The sequence below is a fragment of the Denticeps clupeoides genome, chromosome 4, assembly GCF_900700375.1.
Source record: "Denticeps clupeoides chromosome 4, fDenClu1.1, whole genome shotgun sequence".
Taxonomy (NCBI): Eukaryota; Metazoa; Chordata; class Actinopteri; order Clupeiformes; family Denticipitidae; genus Denticeps; species Denticeps clupeoides.
In genome coordinates this window covers 3285853-3305255 of record NC_041710.1, presented here as the reverse complement: position 1 = coordinate 3305255, position 19403 = coordinate 3285853, and the positions used below count along the sequence as shown (strand labels likewise).

The 19403-nt window shown below is 43.4% G+C and overlaps 1 protein-coding gene across 1 annotated transcript; it reads left to right on the top strand.

Moving 5' to 3' along the window:
• Positions 1-245: 245 nt before the first annotated feature.
• Positions 246-17098, top strand: LOC114787746 (MAM and LDL-receptor class A domain-containing protein 1). Its single transcript, XM_028975590.1, has 33 exons — positions 246-345; positions 470-589; positions 701-803; positions 1429-1579; positions 2200-2425; positions 2511-2625; positions 2702-2831; positions 3107-3185; positions 4126-4287; positions 4364-4489; positions 4567-4782; positions 4914-5033; positions 5631-5792; positions 5874-5962; positions 6355-6525; positions 7169-7348; positions 7427-7535; positions 7654-7776; positions 8908-9007; positions 9272-9431; positions 11874-11973; positions 12497-12640; positions 12722-12909; positions 12989-13180; positions 13299-13560; positions 14552-14736; positions 15563-15794; positions 15881-16040; positions 16121-16208; positions 16340-16439; positions 16533-16632; positions 16711-16774; positions 16858-17098. The coding sequence occupies exons 3-33, from the start codon at positions 709-711 to the stop codon at positions 16927-16929; spliced, it is 4401 nt and encodes a 1466-aa protein (XP_028831423.1). The 5' UTR covers positions 246-345; positions 470-589; positions 701-708; the 3' UTR covers positions 16930-17098.
• The last annotated feature ends 2305 nt before the right edge of the window (positions 17099-19403 follow it).

Sequence of the window (19403 nt, the reverse complement as noted above, 5' to 3'; positions counted from 1 at the left end):
GATACGCACATCCCTAGTTCAAACCCCACTAACTAGCCATTGTGTCCCTGAGCAAGACACTTGACCCTGAGCGTCTCCAGGGGGGGGACTGTCCCTGTAACTACTGATTGTAAGTCGCTCTGGATAAGGGCGTCTGATAAAAAGTCACTAACACATAAAAAAATCTACAGGCAACAACCCCAAAAAAATACACAGGCATGACACAATATACAGAACAAAAATACACTACAGAATGAACAGGACGTGCTCCGCAGGTGCTGTTCTCGGGAGGCCGTAATGGCACAGGAAGTGGATTTATTGCCATTGATGACATCGCCATCAGGGAAGGGCCTTGTGTGGATTTCGGTACGAGCGCACACTTTCCTGTTCCGATGATCCTTTAGAGAGCTGTGGAACCAGCTTCATGAGCAATAAATATATATTCGTACGGAAAGTCCTCTAGATTTATTCTTGTTCTAATCTGCCACAGATCCTTGTGGCTTTGAGAGTACATCCCTATGTGGATTTGAGCAGGACGTGACAGATGATGGGGACTGGACTCATCTAAGTGGGCATGAGTGGCCGGACCACACCTACGGAACCCGTCTGGGTGAGTAAAACAGTGTGTGTTTGTCTTTGTGCAAAGCATGTTGTAGGAAGTGTTGCTTTTGCAATTTCCTGCGCTGAAGCGGTGGACACAGCGTTTTTGTTCTGCCGAAAGGTCACTCCATGGCTGCACTTGCGACAGATCTTCAGTGGTCAGGGTCCATTCAGCTGCTCACGCCAGAGATGGACTCAACGGTGGCATTGTGTATAAGCTTCTGGTGAGAAATCATGCACAACCAAAACCATTCAGTCTTTCAAACAGCTCAAGTGGTGAAAACTCCTCAAAGTTCCAAAGATGCTTCGCTTGGCCCAGTCTCCCATTGCTTGTGTTTTTATCATGTATATTTACTGCATTAATAAGTATTTTACATTGTACTTCTTGAGTATATTTGTATGTCCATTCATGTCTTATGTTTGAACAGCACTTTATGGGGGAGTGGAAATGCTGTTAAAGAGCTTTAGAAATAAAGCCGACTTGACTTGACTTGACTGGAGATACTGATAGGGACGTAACACTGCTCCACAAATCAGCTAAAATATATGTAAATGTATGAGGAGTAAAACTGGTCAAGGTTAAAATTTATTGCAATGCAATCGTTTGTACAATCTACCTTCAACTACCTAGTGTGTGGTAAAAAGTGACAAAGTGCGAGAAAACCCATAATGTACAATGCATTAACAAGGACCTTGTGGGAAGCAGGACTGGCCCTATATCAAGTATTTTACTCATGTATGTACTTGAAGAGCTTTTATTTTATTTTGTTAGCTAATTAACTTTTACTAACAAATTTAGTAAATTTCTTTGGTTTCTTTGTGTCTTCTTCATCATGTTTTTTTGTGCAGGCACAAGCTGTCCATTGGCGCGAAAGACTCCCTGTCTGTGCACATCCTGAGGGAGGGTGAGCTGGGTCCGGTTCTCTGGATCCTGACTGGGGCGTCCCCCTCAGATTGGGAGGTGTCGGAGGTGACCGTTTCCTCTCCGTCGAAATTTCGGGTGAGACCCCTGGCTTGGTCCGCATCCATTGTGTGTTCAGCTGAGACTTCAGGCAGTGGTGGCCTAGCGGGTAAGGAAATGGACCCGGAGTCAGAAGGTTGCTGGTTCGAATCCTGAACCGCAAAGGTGCTACTGAGCAAGGTATCGTCCCCACACTTTCGTGGCTGCCCCCTGCTCAGTAAGGGTGATGGTTAAATGCAGTGGACATGTTTCTTTGCGTCACCGTGTGCTGTTCTTGCTGTGCTTGCTGGCTGAGGGCCCAAAGATCCCAGCTTTTTCCTGTACATGCGTAAATGTGACACCATGATTGTTTTTTTACCACCATTATGTATCATGATGGAACAACATTTCTTTTAAAAAAATAAGCTACTCAACCTATCAAAGGGCTCTGTTTGGTGGTAGTAGCCTAGTGGGTGACACACTCGCCTATGAACCAGAAGACCCAGGTTCAAATCCCACCTACTACCATCGTGTCCCTGAGCAAGACCCTTAACCCTGAGTGTCTCCAGGGGGGGACTGTCCCTGTAACTACTGATTGTAAGGCACTCTTGTTAAGGGCGTCTGATAAATGCTGTAAATGTCTGTTGAATGCTGTAAATGTTTTTGTTGTCCACATCCAGGTGGCTTTCAAAGCAACTCTAAACCAAGCTCCTGACTCGCACGTTCTCCTGGATGATGTAGCAGTGACGGATGGAGCTTGCACACCTACAGGAAGCTGTGACTTTGAGTCTGGACAGTGCACCTGGAATAGTGCTGGTAGGGCAACTGCGAAGACACACGAGTGGATCCAAGCAGATGGACACTTTCAGGGTCCTGAGACTGACCACACTACTCAGACATCAGATGGTGAGCTTAGGGTCTTTTATATCAGTTGCCTCTTGACTAAACTTAGCAGGCTGCAGAACCGTATGTTGTGACCTGTTTTCGTCAGGGAGATTCTTACTGAGCAGAACTCAGAACCCCAACAGCAAGGCTGTGCTCGTGTCAGAGAGGTTCCAGCAGATCTCTCAGCTCTGCTTCAGCTTCTGGATTTACATAAATGACAGGTGGGCACAGATTTGGGACGTTTGCATTGCTTGTGTGCAGCGAGATTATCTCAGGCCTCTCAACATTTGTGTGCAGTGACTCGGGGACCTTTCGAGTGTTTACCCGTTCTGCGACGGATTCACAGGATCTGCTGCTAGAAACCCGATTCACTGAGAAGAAGTGGATCCGGTTCTCGAATACACTGTCTGTGGCAGAACACATTCAGGTAGGCGTACCTTGAGCCCTTGGTTCACAAACTATGGTACATGTACCTTCTGGTAGTATTGGCAGGAGAAGTTTTTAATAGTCTCTTTTTTTTAAATGTCCTCACTTGCTGTGTGTTTGACTTTTTGCGTGGAGGACAGTCAATAATGCAACTGATTCTTAAAGTCTTTTATAATTGCAGTCCTTGGGGTTTGAGAACCTCTGGCTTGAGCCACTGTGCCCAGTCGGTAGAGTCAGTTTTGTCTTGTCAATGTTTGAGGAGTTGTGTGCTCTCAGATTTTTTTAGAGGCTGAGTCTGAAAGCAGTGGGTTCATTGCCATAGACGACATATTAATAACACCCAACATTTGTCAAGGTAAGATATATACTTTTTGTCTTTTTTTTTTTTGCTTTTTGGTGTGACTAAAATGTAGTTATTCATTATATTAATAAAAAGTTAATTGAAAATGTGTTATTCACATTTTTGGAGGTTAGGCATGCATCAGTTTTAACACATTAGACTTCACAACTTGAAGGAGGCTATTTCAATTTTATATTGCCACATACTGATCATATTTATCGGTATAAATTGTAGACAATTTAAAAATTATTTCAACCACAACTTGTTGAAGCATCAAACATTTGTTTGTGTCTAAGCTCCAATTTTTTGTTCTAATATTTAACAATATAGAGCTAAAAATATTTGTACATTTTTTTTAAACATAAGTTTCATATTTTTATGATATAAGTTTCAAATTATAACATAAAAAAATGTCATGTGAAAATATAAAGCTCTTAATAATAAACCTCTTATGTTGTAACATGATACTGATTCATAGCATGGCAGGAAATGAAGTAGATTATGAATCTCAAATCTGCATATTGTAACATAGTAGGCTGCTCATCTTTGGGTTGTCTTGTTTGTAAAGACCTTGGAATCGGTCAAAGTAGTCAAAGTCAAGTCAAAGTCAAAGTCAGCTTTATTGTCAATTCTGCCACATGTACAGGACATGCAGAGAATTGAAATTACGTTACTCTCAGACCCATACAAGTGACATTAAATACAAAACAGTAACATTGAATACAAAGGTATAAATACAATTTAAAAAAAACCCAATATACAATTTTAAAAACACCATATACTAATAAGGGCACATGGTGGAGAGTGCAAAACCATGTAGTGCAACAGAGGTAAGTTTAAAGTGACAAGTGAGGTAGTTGGCAGACCAAAGCTGCACAGAGTGACTGGTGCATGGTCAGCCGGATGGGTCATGACTTAAATTGTCCTCAGCCCTCCTCACTTTGTGCTGCTGCAGACCATGTAAATGTCAGCGCACTCACAGCATGCCAGTTTGAGGATGGCACCTGCGGCTGGCGCGATGTGAGCGTGGGCCAGTTCTCGTGGCGCCGAGACCGCAATGGCACCGATTCTGCGAACACTGGTCCTTCTGTAGACCACACGACTGGCACAGAGCTCGGTAACGCACACACAATTATCAGCTAACCCTCGTGAAATACACATCTCACCAACTGCTGGGTTGATTTGGCTCTCAGGATGGTATATGGCTGTGGAAGCAGACCATGGAGAACACAACAGCTACGCCGCCCTGCAGAGCCCTGCGTTTGATCAGGCCAGCGTTGATTGTGGGTTCGAGTTCTACTACCACATGTTTGGAGAGGGTAAGACTGTGGACACAGCACCCCAGAGCACCACGCAGCACCTTCAGTTCTGGACGTGAATGAGTTTCTTCTCTCAGGAATCGGGGGTCTGACAGTGCTGCTTCAGGAGGGCTCTAGGCTGACCCCACTCTTAAGTATTTCTGGTGACCACGGAGACGAGTGGCGCCGAGCAGAGTTGGGGATGGGCCACACGCATCAGGTGTTCAGCCTGGTGTTGGAGGCCACCAGGACCTTCAGTGAGCTTGGGGACATTGCAGTTGATGACGTCTCCTTCTTCAACTGCACACTTCCAGGTACAAAACCAAATCCAAATTAAAATGAAATGATACAATGATTAAAATAATATATTAAAAACTACTTGAGGTTTTAATGTGAACATGTCAGCAGGGCTATATATATATATATATACTATGTGATCTTCCAGAGACCCTTGACCCATGCCCAACAGGCTTCTTCTCGTGCTCCAATCATGTGTGTGTGGAGGCAGGCAGAGTGTGTGACTTCAGCAATGACTGTGGGGACATGAGTGATGAGACTCGCTGTGGTGAGATGTAGACCAAAAACGAAGCATTTGTACTATTAATAACAACACAATACAATCCATGACACTGACAATAACTTCGGCTATTAACGCGTACTGCAACAAAAGTCCCTCATACATCCATTTTAACGCAGATGCTGCTTGTGTAGTGTATGCAGTATTGCGTACTATTTGCATTTGTAAAGAATTAAAAAAACTTTTTGCCACCTGTGCAAGTTTATACTCATTATACGCATGAAATGATTCACTCTATTCAATTACTTAAGCCCTCTTCAAAATATATGAGTCAATGGTTTAAAATATAAAACTTTTGAGAAGTGCAGAAGTTCAGCCTTCCACATACCAAGGTTCAAGTCCAGAGGGAGAAACTTGATTAAATATACTGTATGTAATGGGAGCATATAAGCGTGCTTTGCGGTTGTTGGTTTGAGTATTGGATGTCAGCTAGAGGGAAGTCAGGGCGGTTTCCCAACTGGTGTTGTCTGAACACAGTATGCTGACACAGCAGGTAGTAAAGTTATGAAAATATGAAAAGAAATTCGGATGTACACACCCACTGTCCAGCTAGAGGATTTTTGACTGGGTTCTCCATGTACCCAGAATCCCTTGGGTACTTGGATCGCTGCAGTTTCGAACGGGGCCTGTGTTGGTGGGAAAGTGGACATTCTGATGCCCAGGGGCCCAGATGGACTCGGCAGAAAGGACAGACCACCTTGCCTAATCTCGGCCCTCCTAGGGACCACACCCGCAACTCAGCGGCAGGTAGGCTTAACGCTGCCACCCCCCAGTAGGGAGAACTTCCAGCATGTTGCCATGTTCTAACCGCCTACCGACCTGCTGCAGGTTACTTTCTCATGCCTGGACAACCCCTCACTCCAGGAGAGTGGACAGAAATCCTCTCCAGAACTCTCCTGCCAAGTTCCGGCTGCACCGTGAGTCTCTAAACCAGCACTTTGACCAGTGTTGGACGTCAGGACAACCCATAAACCCATACATGCTTATCTCAGCCAAGCAGAAACATGCCTGCTAACAGCTGAACTCCAGGTTTTGGGTGTTTCTTGAATGCATCAACGGAATGAAAGTGGTGAATGGAATGAAAGTGGTCCCTCCATCACATGTGATGCCTTCTGAAAAGCCCTGCCATTCCATCCATGTGCTGATCAGTGGAGTAACAAATGTTAAAGCATTATTTGTTAGTCAGCGTTCAAATTAAGTAAAATCGGGTGTGGATTTAGTCCTGCTTTTCAACTTGTTCTTGCATTTTCTACCTGTTGCAGTTCTTAATACAATAAAGACTGAAGAAACTGGAGCTTTTGTTCTTTAGGTGCGGTTCTACCACTACTCACACAATGGTGGCTCAGAGGTCAGGCTGTCGGTGAAGCTGAGGACCGAACGCAGTGGCAGCAGTGACTACCAGCTCTGGAGTGGGAGTCACCTGCCGGTGTTTCGGTGGCAGAGGGCGGAGATCACCTTCTCCACTGCAGTTGTGAGCAAGGTCAGGGAAAGGCAGTTCATTTGCATTTTCCAGAGTTGCATGGACAGTCCTCCTGGAGTCTTGCTCAGGGATATAATGGTAGTGAGTGGGGTTTGAAACTGTGGTTCATCGGCAGGTCTCTAACCTGCTAGGCTACTACCAATGGAAGCGAGCAACAGTCCACATTAGTTAGCACAGTACTGGCCTAGCGGTTAAAGAAGTGGCCCCGTAATCAGAAGGTTGCCGGTTCGAATCCCGAGGTGCCACTGAGCAAAGCACCTTCCCCACACACTGCTCTCTGTCATGGCTGCCGACTGCTCTCTAAGGGAGATGGGTTAAATGCAGAGGACACATTTCACTGTGTGCACCATGTGCTGTGCTGCTGTGTATCACTTCACTTTAACTAAAACAACTCGCAAGAGATAATATTTTGCCTGTATGAATGAAAGAATGGGTGCATAACAGCAACAAAGTTCAATAAAGGTTTTTAATAATTTGTAATACAAATGGGTGTTTAAGTCAATAAGAAGCTAAAAAGTTTTTTTCTGGTGCTTCTCCGTGGTGCATTGTTCATGAACAAGGACTAATTAACAGGCCAGTGTCAGAGGACCTGAGTGACCTAGAGAACGTGACTGATTTTTTCGCATGTGTTGTTTTCCTGCAGATAGTCTTTCGCTACACAGAGGCTGAAGAGGGCGCCGAAGGGCACTCGGCCCTGGATGACGTTTCATTTTCCACGCAGTGCCATCATGACCCTGAAAACAGCCAGCTGCCACTCATGCCCACCACGCCACCATCAACCGGTGCCACACCCACATTCACCCCTACATCCCAACCCTGCACGGTGAGATTTCATGCAGTAGAGCATCATTCCTTCTTTGTCGCTTGAAGTTGGTTCACTGTGCTCCGATTTGGCCTTTAGGGGGGCGAATTTTTCTGCTGGCGATCTGATGGTGTAGAATGTGTCCCCGTCACCGCCCAGTGTGATTATCGAGTTGACTGCCCTCTAGGTGAAGACGAGGAGACCTGTGGTAGGATGCTGACCATGCAATAGGATGCTGACTCATCTAATTGGTTTACAGTCTGTAAATTGTGTTTCATGTGTACACTGCTCGCTGCGTGGTTTTTACAGATCCCTCTTGTCTTTAGGTCCGTGCTCGTTTGAACTGGGACAATGTCAGTGGAGTGACATCAGCATTGGGGCTCCAAAGTGGCAACGGCAAAAATCGAATGACCAAACAGACCCCCCTCAGGATCACACAACTGGCACTGGTAAGATGAAACCAATATTCTAAATAGCTGTAGAATAAATTGACTTAGGACATTTTAGAGCCTGATAGTCATTACTTGAAGCTTTTAGAACCTTCTAAACATTATTATATAAATTGCAGCACATTTGTGCTGCAACAAACTAGGCTGTAAAGAAAGGTGTTTATCGGGGCCAACACTCATCTTACCATGAACCATGATCATCGAACTACCATCAGTAGTACATGAATACAAGGTGCATTTATTTTCCACGTCCATTGAGCTAAACTAACTAGGGATGTAACGTTGCACTCAGTGGGGCAGTGGTGGCCTAGAGATTAAGGAAGCGGCCCTGTAATCAGAAGGTTGCTGGTTCGACTCCCGATTCGCCAAGGTGCCACTGAGCAAAGCACCGTCTCCACACACTGCTCCCCGGGCGCCTGTCATGGCTGCCCCACTGCTCACTCAGGGTGATGGGTTAAATGCAGAGGACACATTTCACACGTATCACATGTGACAATCACTTCACTTTACGAGCTTGTGATTTGATACCCCTCAAATTCATGGTGTGGTTTCTACACCTTTTTTTTTTACTCAAAATGACAGATTATGAAAACTGCAAATAAAATTGCATTCCAGACTAAATTAAATCTCTTGAAGTAAATGCACTCAATGTGTTGCATTCTGTGCACCAGCATGCTTCCTTGTGTCACGACTTGTGGTTGAAGGGAGAATGAGGCGCAGACACAGGGCATCATGGTGACAGGAAATAATTTTTAATTAACACAAAACAAAGAGGCACAAGGGCCAGAAAACAGGGATAAACACAAAGAAACTCAAAACCAACCCTAAAGCGTATCTCCAAAAATGACAGGAACCACAGAAATGTTCATTTTAATGTTGCAGCGCCCAGTAGGTGCTGTCAAACTGCTTTTAAGGAGTCATGCATAACTGGCTTCAGTTAAGATTGCTCAGGACTGCTTAATCAGGTGCATATGCACCAGCTCCGTGCACCCAGGGGCTTTGTAGTGTAAAAAAATTACTTTTATTCACTTTTACTTCAATTCACAATTCTCTTTTACCTCTACCGTTTTTAATCTGTTAGTCGATTCATGGTTACATCCCTGAAAAAGCTCTTTTTTCATGCCTCTCCAGGTTACTACATGTGGGTGAATGCCAGTGGGGACCAGCAGGAGCATCCTGCTCTTCTCCAAAGCCCAACGCTTCCTCCCACATCCCCCTACTGCCAGCTGTTGTGGGTGTCATCATTTTCGTGCACTTTTCAACAATCATTTTAACACTCACTACATCAAAACCACATCAACAGCAGCAATACAGAGTAAATGGATCTGGTAACAGTAAACAATGTTTTATATATGTGTGTGTAGATCACACCATGCCAGATATGAATTAATTTAATTTTACACAGAATTCCAAAGGTGACCTTTTTTTTTTTTTATTGAGTAACAGACAGTTGTCTGTTGTGACACTTGTCCCTCCCTGTTGTCCGGTGAGTCAGGTTTCACTTCCACATGGCCAGGGTGGGTCCTGGTTCTGTCTCAGTGTCACTGCAGAGCGCCGGGGGCCAGAGAGATCAGCTGTGGTCACGGACAAGAGACAGCGCCCCCATGTGGAGCCAAGAGCATCTGCCACTGGGAGAACAGCCTCAGAGCTACACGGTGTGTTTCTGTCTGTTAGAGAGAGAGAGAAAGTATGTGTGTGGGAGTGAGATGCACATATTTGAGTCACTGTGGGATGTGATGTGAAAGCATCTTATACCAAGTGTATGCGTGTGTGAGGGGTTTTAAAATGGAGAAATCCTGACTCTCAGATATACATTTACATTTATGGCATTTATCAGACGCCCTTATCCAGAGCGACTTACAATCAGTATTTACAGGGACAGTCCCCCTGGAGCAACTTAGGGTTAAGTGTCTTGCTCAGGGACACAATGGTAGTAAGTGGGATTTGAACCCGGGTCTGCTGGTTCATAGGCGAGTGTGTTACCCACTAGGCTACTACCACCCTTTGATATAGTTCACTTTAGTATTTTAGTTTCAGTTTAGTTTTTGCATCAAACGGTCATTTCAGTTTTCCTTAGTCTTAGACACGCCACTTTCAGTTGACTAAACGTCTGACCATTTTAGTCATAGTTTAGTCAGAATTATCCACGACTAGTTTTAGTCAATGAAAATTGTATTTTAGTCTTTTTTTAATAATGCAATTCTATTTAACCCAATCCATATAGTAGTACCTAGTAGAATAGAAAAAAAAACAATTTTCTTATAGTAAAGCCCATTTCATCATTAAAACAAGGTTAACGGGTACATTATTACCTTATAGAGTCAGGAATACTCTGCATACAGTACATTCTAGTGGCCGCATTTCAGAATGTGTGTTTCCTAACAATAAACCTTAGATCACCAAAGAACTCAAGGGTATCTTAAACAAAAAGAAAATGATTATCTTTACTTGCTTGGAATCTGCAAAGAAGGAAATCCACAGAGAAGTCAAGCTTGCAATTAAAACAGCAAAACCAAAATACAAATAGAAAAAACTGGAGAAGATTTTTTTTGAGGCAGGGACTGAAAACCTTGGCCTCTGCAAACACAGTAGCCTCCAGCCCCAGAAACATCCATGTGGAGGGCAGCAGCAACTCGGGCAACTCTTCAATCGCACTAGAGAAGCTCACCTGGCCCAGACCACATCTGCGGACGAGTTCTGTGGCACTGTGCTCAGCAAATAGGTGGCATATTTCAGACCTTGTTCCAGAGCTCCTTGGGAAGCAGTCCACAGTCATCCCCACTCCCAAAAAAAGCTAAATCAAAGCCCTGAATGACCTTTGGCCCGTGGCTCTTACCTCTCTTGTGATGAAAGCCATGGAGAGGGTCGTAAAAAACACATAATCAGAACCACCAACTCACAGATGGTCCCACTTTAATTTGCATATCACTCAGACAGAGGTGTAGATGATGCAAAATCTTTCATCACAGACACCACACACAAGCATCTGGAGCAGCCCAACTCCTGTTTGCTGACGTCTCCTCAGCTTTCAACACCCTGCAACCCCACATCCTGGCTAACAAGCTTTCCTCCAACTTCCATCTGGACAACCAGACAATCCTGTGGATATTGGACTTTCTGACCAACAGACCACAGAGAGTTCTGGTTAACAGCACTATCTCAGACCTCAGTTACACCTCGATCGGATCACCCCAAGGCAGCGTGCTGTCTCCGCTGCTCTTCATCTTACGCACAGACGACTGCAGGGCCAGACAGCCCAACTGTCACCTGGTAAAGTACGCTGGTGACACGGTTCTCCTGTCCCTGCCGTCAGGCCCCTCTCTCAACCATGGTCCTGTTCTGAGTTTGTGGACTGGTGCGACACTTCACGTCTGGAACTGAATGTCAGCAAAACCAAAGAGATGGTGGCACTCTTCACCAACAAAAAGAGGGACCTGGCTGCAGCAGTTGCCACCTAATAGAGCTAGTCGAGGAGTATAAATACCTCTGGAGCCAGAGTGTCATAACATTCTCCATCATCTGCTGGTTCCATTCCACCAGTACGCAGAACAGAAATCATTGTCCCCCTCAGGGACAATGAGCACTCAAGTTCTTTTCAAGTTCTTGAAATTGAAATTCTGTTTATTTTTCCACTTCGTTGTAAAGAAAGAGAGACATCTGATAACCCACCACCATATATCTATTACCCTCCACAATCATTCTGAAATATAAATAATGCGCAAACAGCGACTGAGGAAGTGATGTAATCTGCAATGACCAAATTGGACACGCAGGAAACAGAAACATTGCATAATATTAATAGCGCAAATGAACGAAAGGAAATAATGTTTTGACTTGTTTTTATCAACAACTCGAAAAATTTTGTAAAGTTTTTATCACGTTTAGTCTCGTTTTTATTTGTCAACAATATTGAATTTTATTTTCATATAGCGATTATCACATGATCAGCAATTAAGTTGTGTCTTGTGTCAATCATGTCAAAAATAACACTATCAACAGAAAAACATTTTGTTTTTGCAACCCAAAACAACATTTGTTTGCTTTAATTGATAGGATATGTCAACTGTACTTCACATTCTTCATCCTTATTACTATAGATCATCTTCAGCAGTGACCTCATGGAGAGCCAGGCCACGCCCACTGTTGCGTTGGATGACGTCACCTTTGTGAACTGCGAGACTTCATACCAGCCACCAGGTGGGAGCATTTTATATTTATATTTATGGCATTTATCAGACGCCCTTACAATCAGTAGTTACAGGGACAGCCCCCCCTGGAGACACTCAGGGTTAAGTGTCTTGCTGTGTGAATTAGCGACTCGGAATCATCTGTAGGTGTGTGAGTGTGTGAGTGTATGGTGAGTGTGTGTATCTCTTCTCGATTTGGAACATACTATCTCTAACAGCAATATTTGCACTATTACACAAGCATTTTCACAATTTTTTACTTGCCACCTTCAGTATTCCTTTCACCGGTTTAGCGATGTCTCTTTTATTTGTCGTCTATATATTTAGTTTGCTTGCATTGCACTTTATGTCGCCCGGTTTGTCAAATTTTATGTCAGTATGTAACTTTGTTTGAATGTTACACGTAGCACCAGGTTTTGGGGAAAAGTCGTTTCTTTTCGCTGTGTGCTGTTGGACATGTATGTAGCTGAAATGACAATAAAGCTCGACTTGAAGAGAGGATCTGTCTGCCGACGTCCTCGTCTTTCCTCCAGATCTGCCGCTCCTCGGATGCTCCTTTGAAGAGGACCTGTGCGGCTGGACCCTGGACGCTTCGGGGGATTTAGATTGGCAGAGAGAGTCCGGCCCAACCGGCTCTGCCAACACTGGGCCGACAGGGGACCACACGAGCGGTAGAGGTCAGCCGTGGACTTTCAGGTGCTGGTATGGTGTCATTGTTTCAGAGAACAGAAAAGTTTAAAGTACTTTTTCACTGAAAGGGCACTACGTCTACCTGGAGAGCTCTCCTCCGAGCAAAGTCGGAGAAGTGGCTCAGCTGAGTTCTCCTCTACTGCCCCCCGCGCCTCAGCAGGGGTACTGCATCACGCTCTGGTACCACATGTTCGGCGCCACCGTGGGCTCACTCAGGCTTCTCATGAAGAGCATCCAATCAAGGAGCACAACACTTGTGAGATGATGCTTATTAACTCTAGATCTTTCCATGATTGCTGGTGCTCCAGTCTGACTCTGAACCCGTCCAAATGCAGATATGGCAAAGGGCGGGGTCTCAAGAGAGCCAATGGGAGCGGTTGCAGCACCACGTGACGGTGAAGGACGTTCACCAGTTTCTTCTTGAGGCCTCTGTGGGTGGAGAGGCAGGGGACGTCGCAGTCGATGACATCTCATTTGCACAAGGAGCATGTCCTCCTACAGGCAATGTTCACGCCTACACCGGCAATGTTTTAGGAATGCCCTAATAATCAGAGTTCCAAACTAAGTGATTTTAATGTACATGTATTTGAAGTTCTAACTGAGATCTGGACTTTATTCTGAGGAATGTAAGTGGCCGCATGACGGTGTGGCTTTATTAAATCCTCGTTTTACTTTATTTGCGTCACTGTAGATGTGTGTGACTTTGAGGAGGGAGACTGTGACTGGCAACAGAAAACCGATGATGACTTTGACTGGGCCCGAGGATCAGGGGAGACCCCTACAACCGGCACCGGTCCCAGTATGGACCACACCACCCATACTGCCACAGGACACTATTACTACCTGAAATCCCATGGCCACGCCCCTGGACATGGTGCCAGGATGGCCTCGCCGCTGTTTCCTGCAGGTTATGATGCCGATTGTGATGCAGAAAGTGACAACTTTACAGCAGGGGCCAAAAAAAATTATAATATCATAATGATAGTTTAGTTAGATCTATATGAACGCCCTCTGAGCACCTCTGAACATGGTTGACGTTCAGTCCGGTGGATGCCAGTGTGCATGGTGAACAATATTTTTCAACTTTTTTAAATGTTTGCACCAACTGCTTCAGTGTGTTCAGTGTTCAGTCATTTGTATTTTGTTTAATGTTATATTATTTATTCTGTATTATATATTTTGTTCATGTTATAAAGAACTTCGGAGCAGCCAGTCATTGTTGCGACATTTTATGTGGACCCTGCAACTTAGGTGTTTAGTTGTTTTAAGTTCTGGCAATCGACACACGGCTGCGGGTCTGTTTATGTTCTCCCCTTTGTTTCCCCTGTTTTTGCCCCTTGTGCCATTTTGATTTAACACATTTTTTGTGTTAATAAATCATTGTTTTCAGTATGTCCCACCTCTGTACTTCATTCCCCCATCAGCTTGCGGATGTGACACCTTGATATACAATATATTAGTCAATCTCAAAGAATGAAAGATATTAGCATGTTTTAGAAATAGAATGTGTTTTCATTAATATTAAAATATATAATGTGTTTTCATTAATATTACAATATATTAATGATGTATACTTGATATATATGATATGATATAATCAATTAATATATTAATATTAATGAAAGCACATTCTACTTCTAAAACATGCTAATATATTTTATTATTTGAAATTGACTAATATATTGTATATCATGAAGTACAGTATATGTATATGAATGTGCAGAGGCGGGACATTCTGGAAACAATGATTTATTAACAACACAAATCACTATTAAAATATTAATGTCAACAGTGGTATCAATTTCCCATTTAAACATTTACCATTTTGACTTTTAGTATGGGCTGGAAAATCCTAATGTTTTTTCTCTTTGTTCCAATTCCATGTTGCCGGGTTACAGAGAAAGGCATGTGTTTGCAGTTTTGGTATCACATGTTTGGACACGGCATTGGCACCCTAAACATATACCAGCAGCCCAGCACACAGCGTGACCTGTCCCTAGTCTTCACACAAACAGGGGACCAGGGCGACCTGTGGAGGTTTGGCCAGGTTCCGTTACAGAACACACCGGACTCGTCCTACAGAGTGAGTCAAAGCTGGACAATATCAACTCTGGAATCAGATCAGATCTATATTGGTCAAGTGTAGAAATGCAGGTTAATTCCATTTACAGCTGAAACGGCCAGCTAAATCAGGAACAAGAGCAAACACTAATACCTGCTTCTGTAAAGGTATTGCGCAGATGATGAAGAGCCTTACTGTGTTTGGTTTAAAGGATTCATCTGTGATTGGTCAATGCATTTGTAAAACTAAGCACACTGCCAAAAATCGAACAAGCAAATCCAGCGATGTATACAGATTAAACAATAAAATGTTCACAAAAGTATTCCGTTCTATATTTGTGGTCATTACTGTGTATTTGTAACCACAATATACATTTGTGGATTTTGGTTTGTGCACAATTGGTTAATAACATTGATCTGATTCCATAATCAACATGCACATTTACTAGCAAGATGTATATTATCCAGTCTGGACTGGATTTATTTTGGATTCAATGGAAAATCACGTTTGATCAGTTTGATCTTTAATTATCTATCTAAATAAAATAAAATCAAGCTGAATTCATTAAATATGTGTGGTTTTAAATGAATTAGGGCAGCCTAAATCTAATGAATCATGTGGACCTGAATATTTTTTCAGTGATATTAAGTTGATCAAACGTGATTTGGCATTGAATCCAAATTAAACACTTTTTACTTACATGATGAAATCCTTTTCTTTCAATTATGATGCGTTTGATTGGGAATGTTAAAATATTAAGTCTAATTCATGTGATTCTGATGTGATTCTGACCCTCGTCACTGAGTATTTTTAAGTACTTCTCAATAACAACGTTGTCGTTTTGCAGATTATCGTGGAAGGCGTTACGGGTCCGAGTGACCAGGGAGACATGGCGATTGATGACGTGCTGGTGATAGACACACCCTGCCCTGCTCCTGGGTTTTGTGACTTTGAGCTCAGTGCTTGTGGCTGGACCAACGCGTTGGGCGTGGATGATGCCGACTGGCTCCGGGGCCGCGCAGAGACGGCGAAGTCCAGCTCAGGGCCGAATGTGGACCACACCACCGGCTCACCTGCTGGTCAGACAGTGGCCCGATTCTATCGGCAGTAATGGGAATACTTTCACCTCCTGACAGGTCCTGCTCTCCCCAATCTGTGCACCCAGGACATTATCTGTACGCAGACACCGCAGTGGGGCAGGGTGGGGATGCGGCCATGCTGTTCGGTGAGATCCACCGCCCAGTCAGGGGAGGTCGCTGTCTGTCTTTCTGGTACCACATGCGTGGGCAGGACACCGGGACTCTTAAGCTGTTCCTGAATAACAGGTAATGAGAAGAAAAGGTTGTTAAACATGGATGGATGTAAATGGTGGAAAGTCACCCTTTGTGCCTTTTGTCGGGGACAGTGAACACGTGCTGTGGACGAAATCCAGCAGCGGTTGCGATGACTGGGACGAGGGGCGTGTCCATGTTGATGTCGGTGTGCCATACTGGGTAATAAATGAACTTTGGTATTTACTTCCCCACATCAACAGTGCTCTGTGATGAACTGTGCATACTCCACACTTCATGATAAGTTATTTTACTTTCTGAAGATATTTAAGTTGTCCTGTTTGTTCCCACAGTTTGTGTTCGAGTATAAGAAGGGCCACGGCCACGGCTCCAGTGGCAGCGTGGCCCTTGATGACATTCATCTCACTCAAGGCTCTTGTTCTCCCCATAATGGTTTGCCACATGTTCAATATTAAATTGTGTACTAATGATAAATGGACAGATGGAGCCAAAGACATATATGTCTTTGTCTTTGTGTGTGTTTAGATTCATTGTCCATAGGAATCGGAGTGGGAATCACTTTACTGGTTATTGTGGTGGCTTGTGCTGCTTTGGTCTTTTGGAGAAAACTGAAAAGTTCAGATGAGTAAGTTCTCAATGACCACAAATAGGTTTAATAAAAGGAAACTGCATGAAAAACATTTTGTATTCATCTTGTTTGCAGGGAGCCTTTTATGGATTGTGATGAACTCAACCAAGTCTCAAACCTGCATGACTGTGATGTACATGTAAGTACAGTAGAGTGAAGAGTAGAGCTTTTAGGCCTTAATGATTTCTGAAATGACCGCTCTGTTCAATTTTCTTTCTTCAGGTTACACACATAAGCTTCTCCAGACAACAGCCTGATCCTTCAGAGCCACCAGATTTGTCCTCTGATGTATAAGTACAGGACACTGAAGATTATTTATTTTGCCGACATCATTTTCATGGTTCAGGAGAAACTTGTGCTGGCCCCAAAAAATGTTTTTTGAGCTATTAATCACATGGGGCATGTCTGCCAATGTCACATGAATTTACAGAAATTTACAGAAATAAACAGATAGAAATAAAAAGTGTCTTGCTGACTACCTATGTGTTGGAGAGGAGGAACCATCTAGCCACCCAGCAAGCGATTTTTGTCAATGTGTAATTATTTCTGCCACCCAGACCATTAATGATGTTTTTATAGACAAAGTTTAAAAAGGGGTGGAGCCTGTAGGCATGACTGACAGCTCTCACACACCTGCCGTCATTTGGGACGATTTAAACCCCCTCCTGTCAATACAGTACAATACAGTAAGATAGTCACAGATGTGAAAATAGTCTTTTAATAAATAGTGAAATAGAGGAAACTGTATTTTTGGCACATCTTGGTTAGAACCCAGACAGAGCATGACAGGGCATTCAGAAATTCTTCATTATAAAAAGGATCCTAATCACCCTGCTTTTAAACCTGAGGCAACACTGGGTGGTTAGGACATTCTTGGTGCCAGTTTTTATTTTTTGTCCTTCATCAATATTAGATGATGCATTTTGTTATAGTCATCATCAAAAAAACAGCATTTACTTTGGGACTTGTCTCGATTTCGCCACATCGTAAAGGTTCGTTGACGAAGATATTTTGTCAAAAATTTGGTTGATGAAAAGAACACTACTCCAAACACACATTACGTCTTATACAGTGCAAGTTTTCTTCAGCTGTCATAAACCCACTGGACTTCTTGCTCGTCTGATCACTTCACTGGCCTTGTTCAGAATGACTGATCCTGCAGACCTTCCACACAATTTCTCAGCAAACCTAAAATCCAACTGGTGACGCCTAAATGGTCCATATTTGGTTAAAATCATGAATGGACACATAAAGAAGTGCCTCTAGTAAGAACTTTCCTAGAAGTAAATGAAACCCAGTCAAAGGGTCTAGTACAACCCATAAATAATTTCATAAAAGCGCTGCAGTTTTCTATAAAGCATTTGTGCATCCGCTGTTTCGGAAACATCCCTCGTCTTTTGTGTCTTCGTCCAAAACGTACAATGTCTGTCTTCAAAGACGCCACCACTGCCCAGCCAGCTCAGCAAATGTGCCTGTATTTCCCACATCTTCCTGTGGTTTCGTTTGGTTTCCATCAGTTACGGGGGAAAAAAAGAGCGATGTTTTTACCATTCACGGAGCTTCGTGTAGACTGATGCCGCTTCCTTTAATGGAATACAGATGACCGGTTTCAGCGCAGTGAAGCACCGCCTGCCGAGGAGCAGATCGGATCCCACAATCTGGAGGACATATGAACAAAATAATAATGTGCAATTACACATCAACCCCAATAAAACATTTAATGTACATGACCAATAAGAAACCTGTTTTTCTGATGGAACCTTCCCTGGCTTAAAACCGGATACACATGTTGTGCAGTTCATCGAAATATAGCATTTAAACGTTTCTCTTTTGCACACATCATGAATGTAGCTTCTGTGTTTAGGTATTGTGGAACTGGGAGAGATTAAACGTGTGATCACAATATATTTGCATGAATTATGTTGCAAATAAAACCAACTCCTGGTAATAAACTTTTTAAATTTTTATTTGATCACATTCGGTCTTGTTGGAAAGTAGTCGAGCGGCATTGCACATCTTTACACAGGGGTGGTAGTAGCCTAGATGGTAAGACACTCGCCTATGAACCAGAAGACCCAGGTTCAAATCCACCATTGTGTCTCTGATCAGGACACTGAACCCTGAGTGTCTCCAGGGGGGGACGGTCCCTGTAACTACTGATTGTAAGTCGCTCTGGATAAGAGCGTCTGATAAATGCTGTAAATGTAAATGTACACAGACTTGCCTGGGCCATTCCAGAATTTTCCCTTTCTTCTAGTGAAGCAATTATTTCTTTCTTTAACGGATGGGGGCATCTTCATCTGTCTTCTGGTTAATAGGTGAGTGTCTACCCTACTTGGTTGCAGTGGTTTGACTGTACAGGTCTTGGGGCTGCCTGTGTTGTAGCTGATCATATCAGTGTAGCTGCTGTCCCATCAGGCACGTGAGAAATATCACACCCTCCTAATCCAGCTACAGCAAGTACAGCCAACACATATGTACATACAGACCACACATCCGGCTGCTTAACTGGCATATATTTGCTTTTTAAATTTTATTTTTTTTACACCATTGCCAGTGTTAAAATATTAGTTTACTGGGTATTTTATAATCTAATGTTCATACAGATTATTCCAAGTGCATTTCATCTCATGGCCAGGGAGCTAAGATTTGTTTTCATGTGTGGTTAGTTCACGATACCTTATACTGAGGGGAACTTTTTTATTCTGAAGGAAACCTGAGGGTGGAAAACTCAACAGTTCTCCTTCAATGCATTTGTGGCTAGACGC

Excerpts from the sequence above, each read along its gene's own strand:
- LOC114787746 (XM_028975590.1), top strand. The coding sequence starts at position 709 with ATGGCTGCACTTGCGACAGATCTTCAGTGGTCAGGGTCCATTCAGCTG. Across the intron at positions 15,795-15,880 it reads CACCACCGGCTCACCTGCTG|GACATTATCTGTACGCAGAC; the intron begins GTCAGACAGTGG and ends CTGTGCACCCAG. Across the intron at positions 16,633-16,710 it reads AAACTGAAAAGTTCAGATGA|GGAGCCTTTTATGGATTGTG; the intron begins GTAAGTTCTCAA and ends TCTTGTTTGCAG.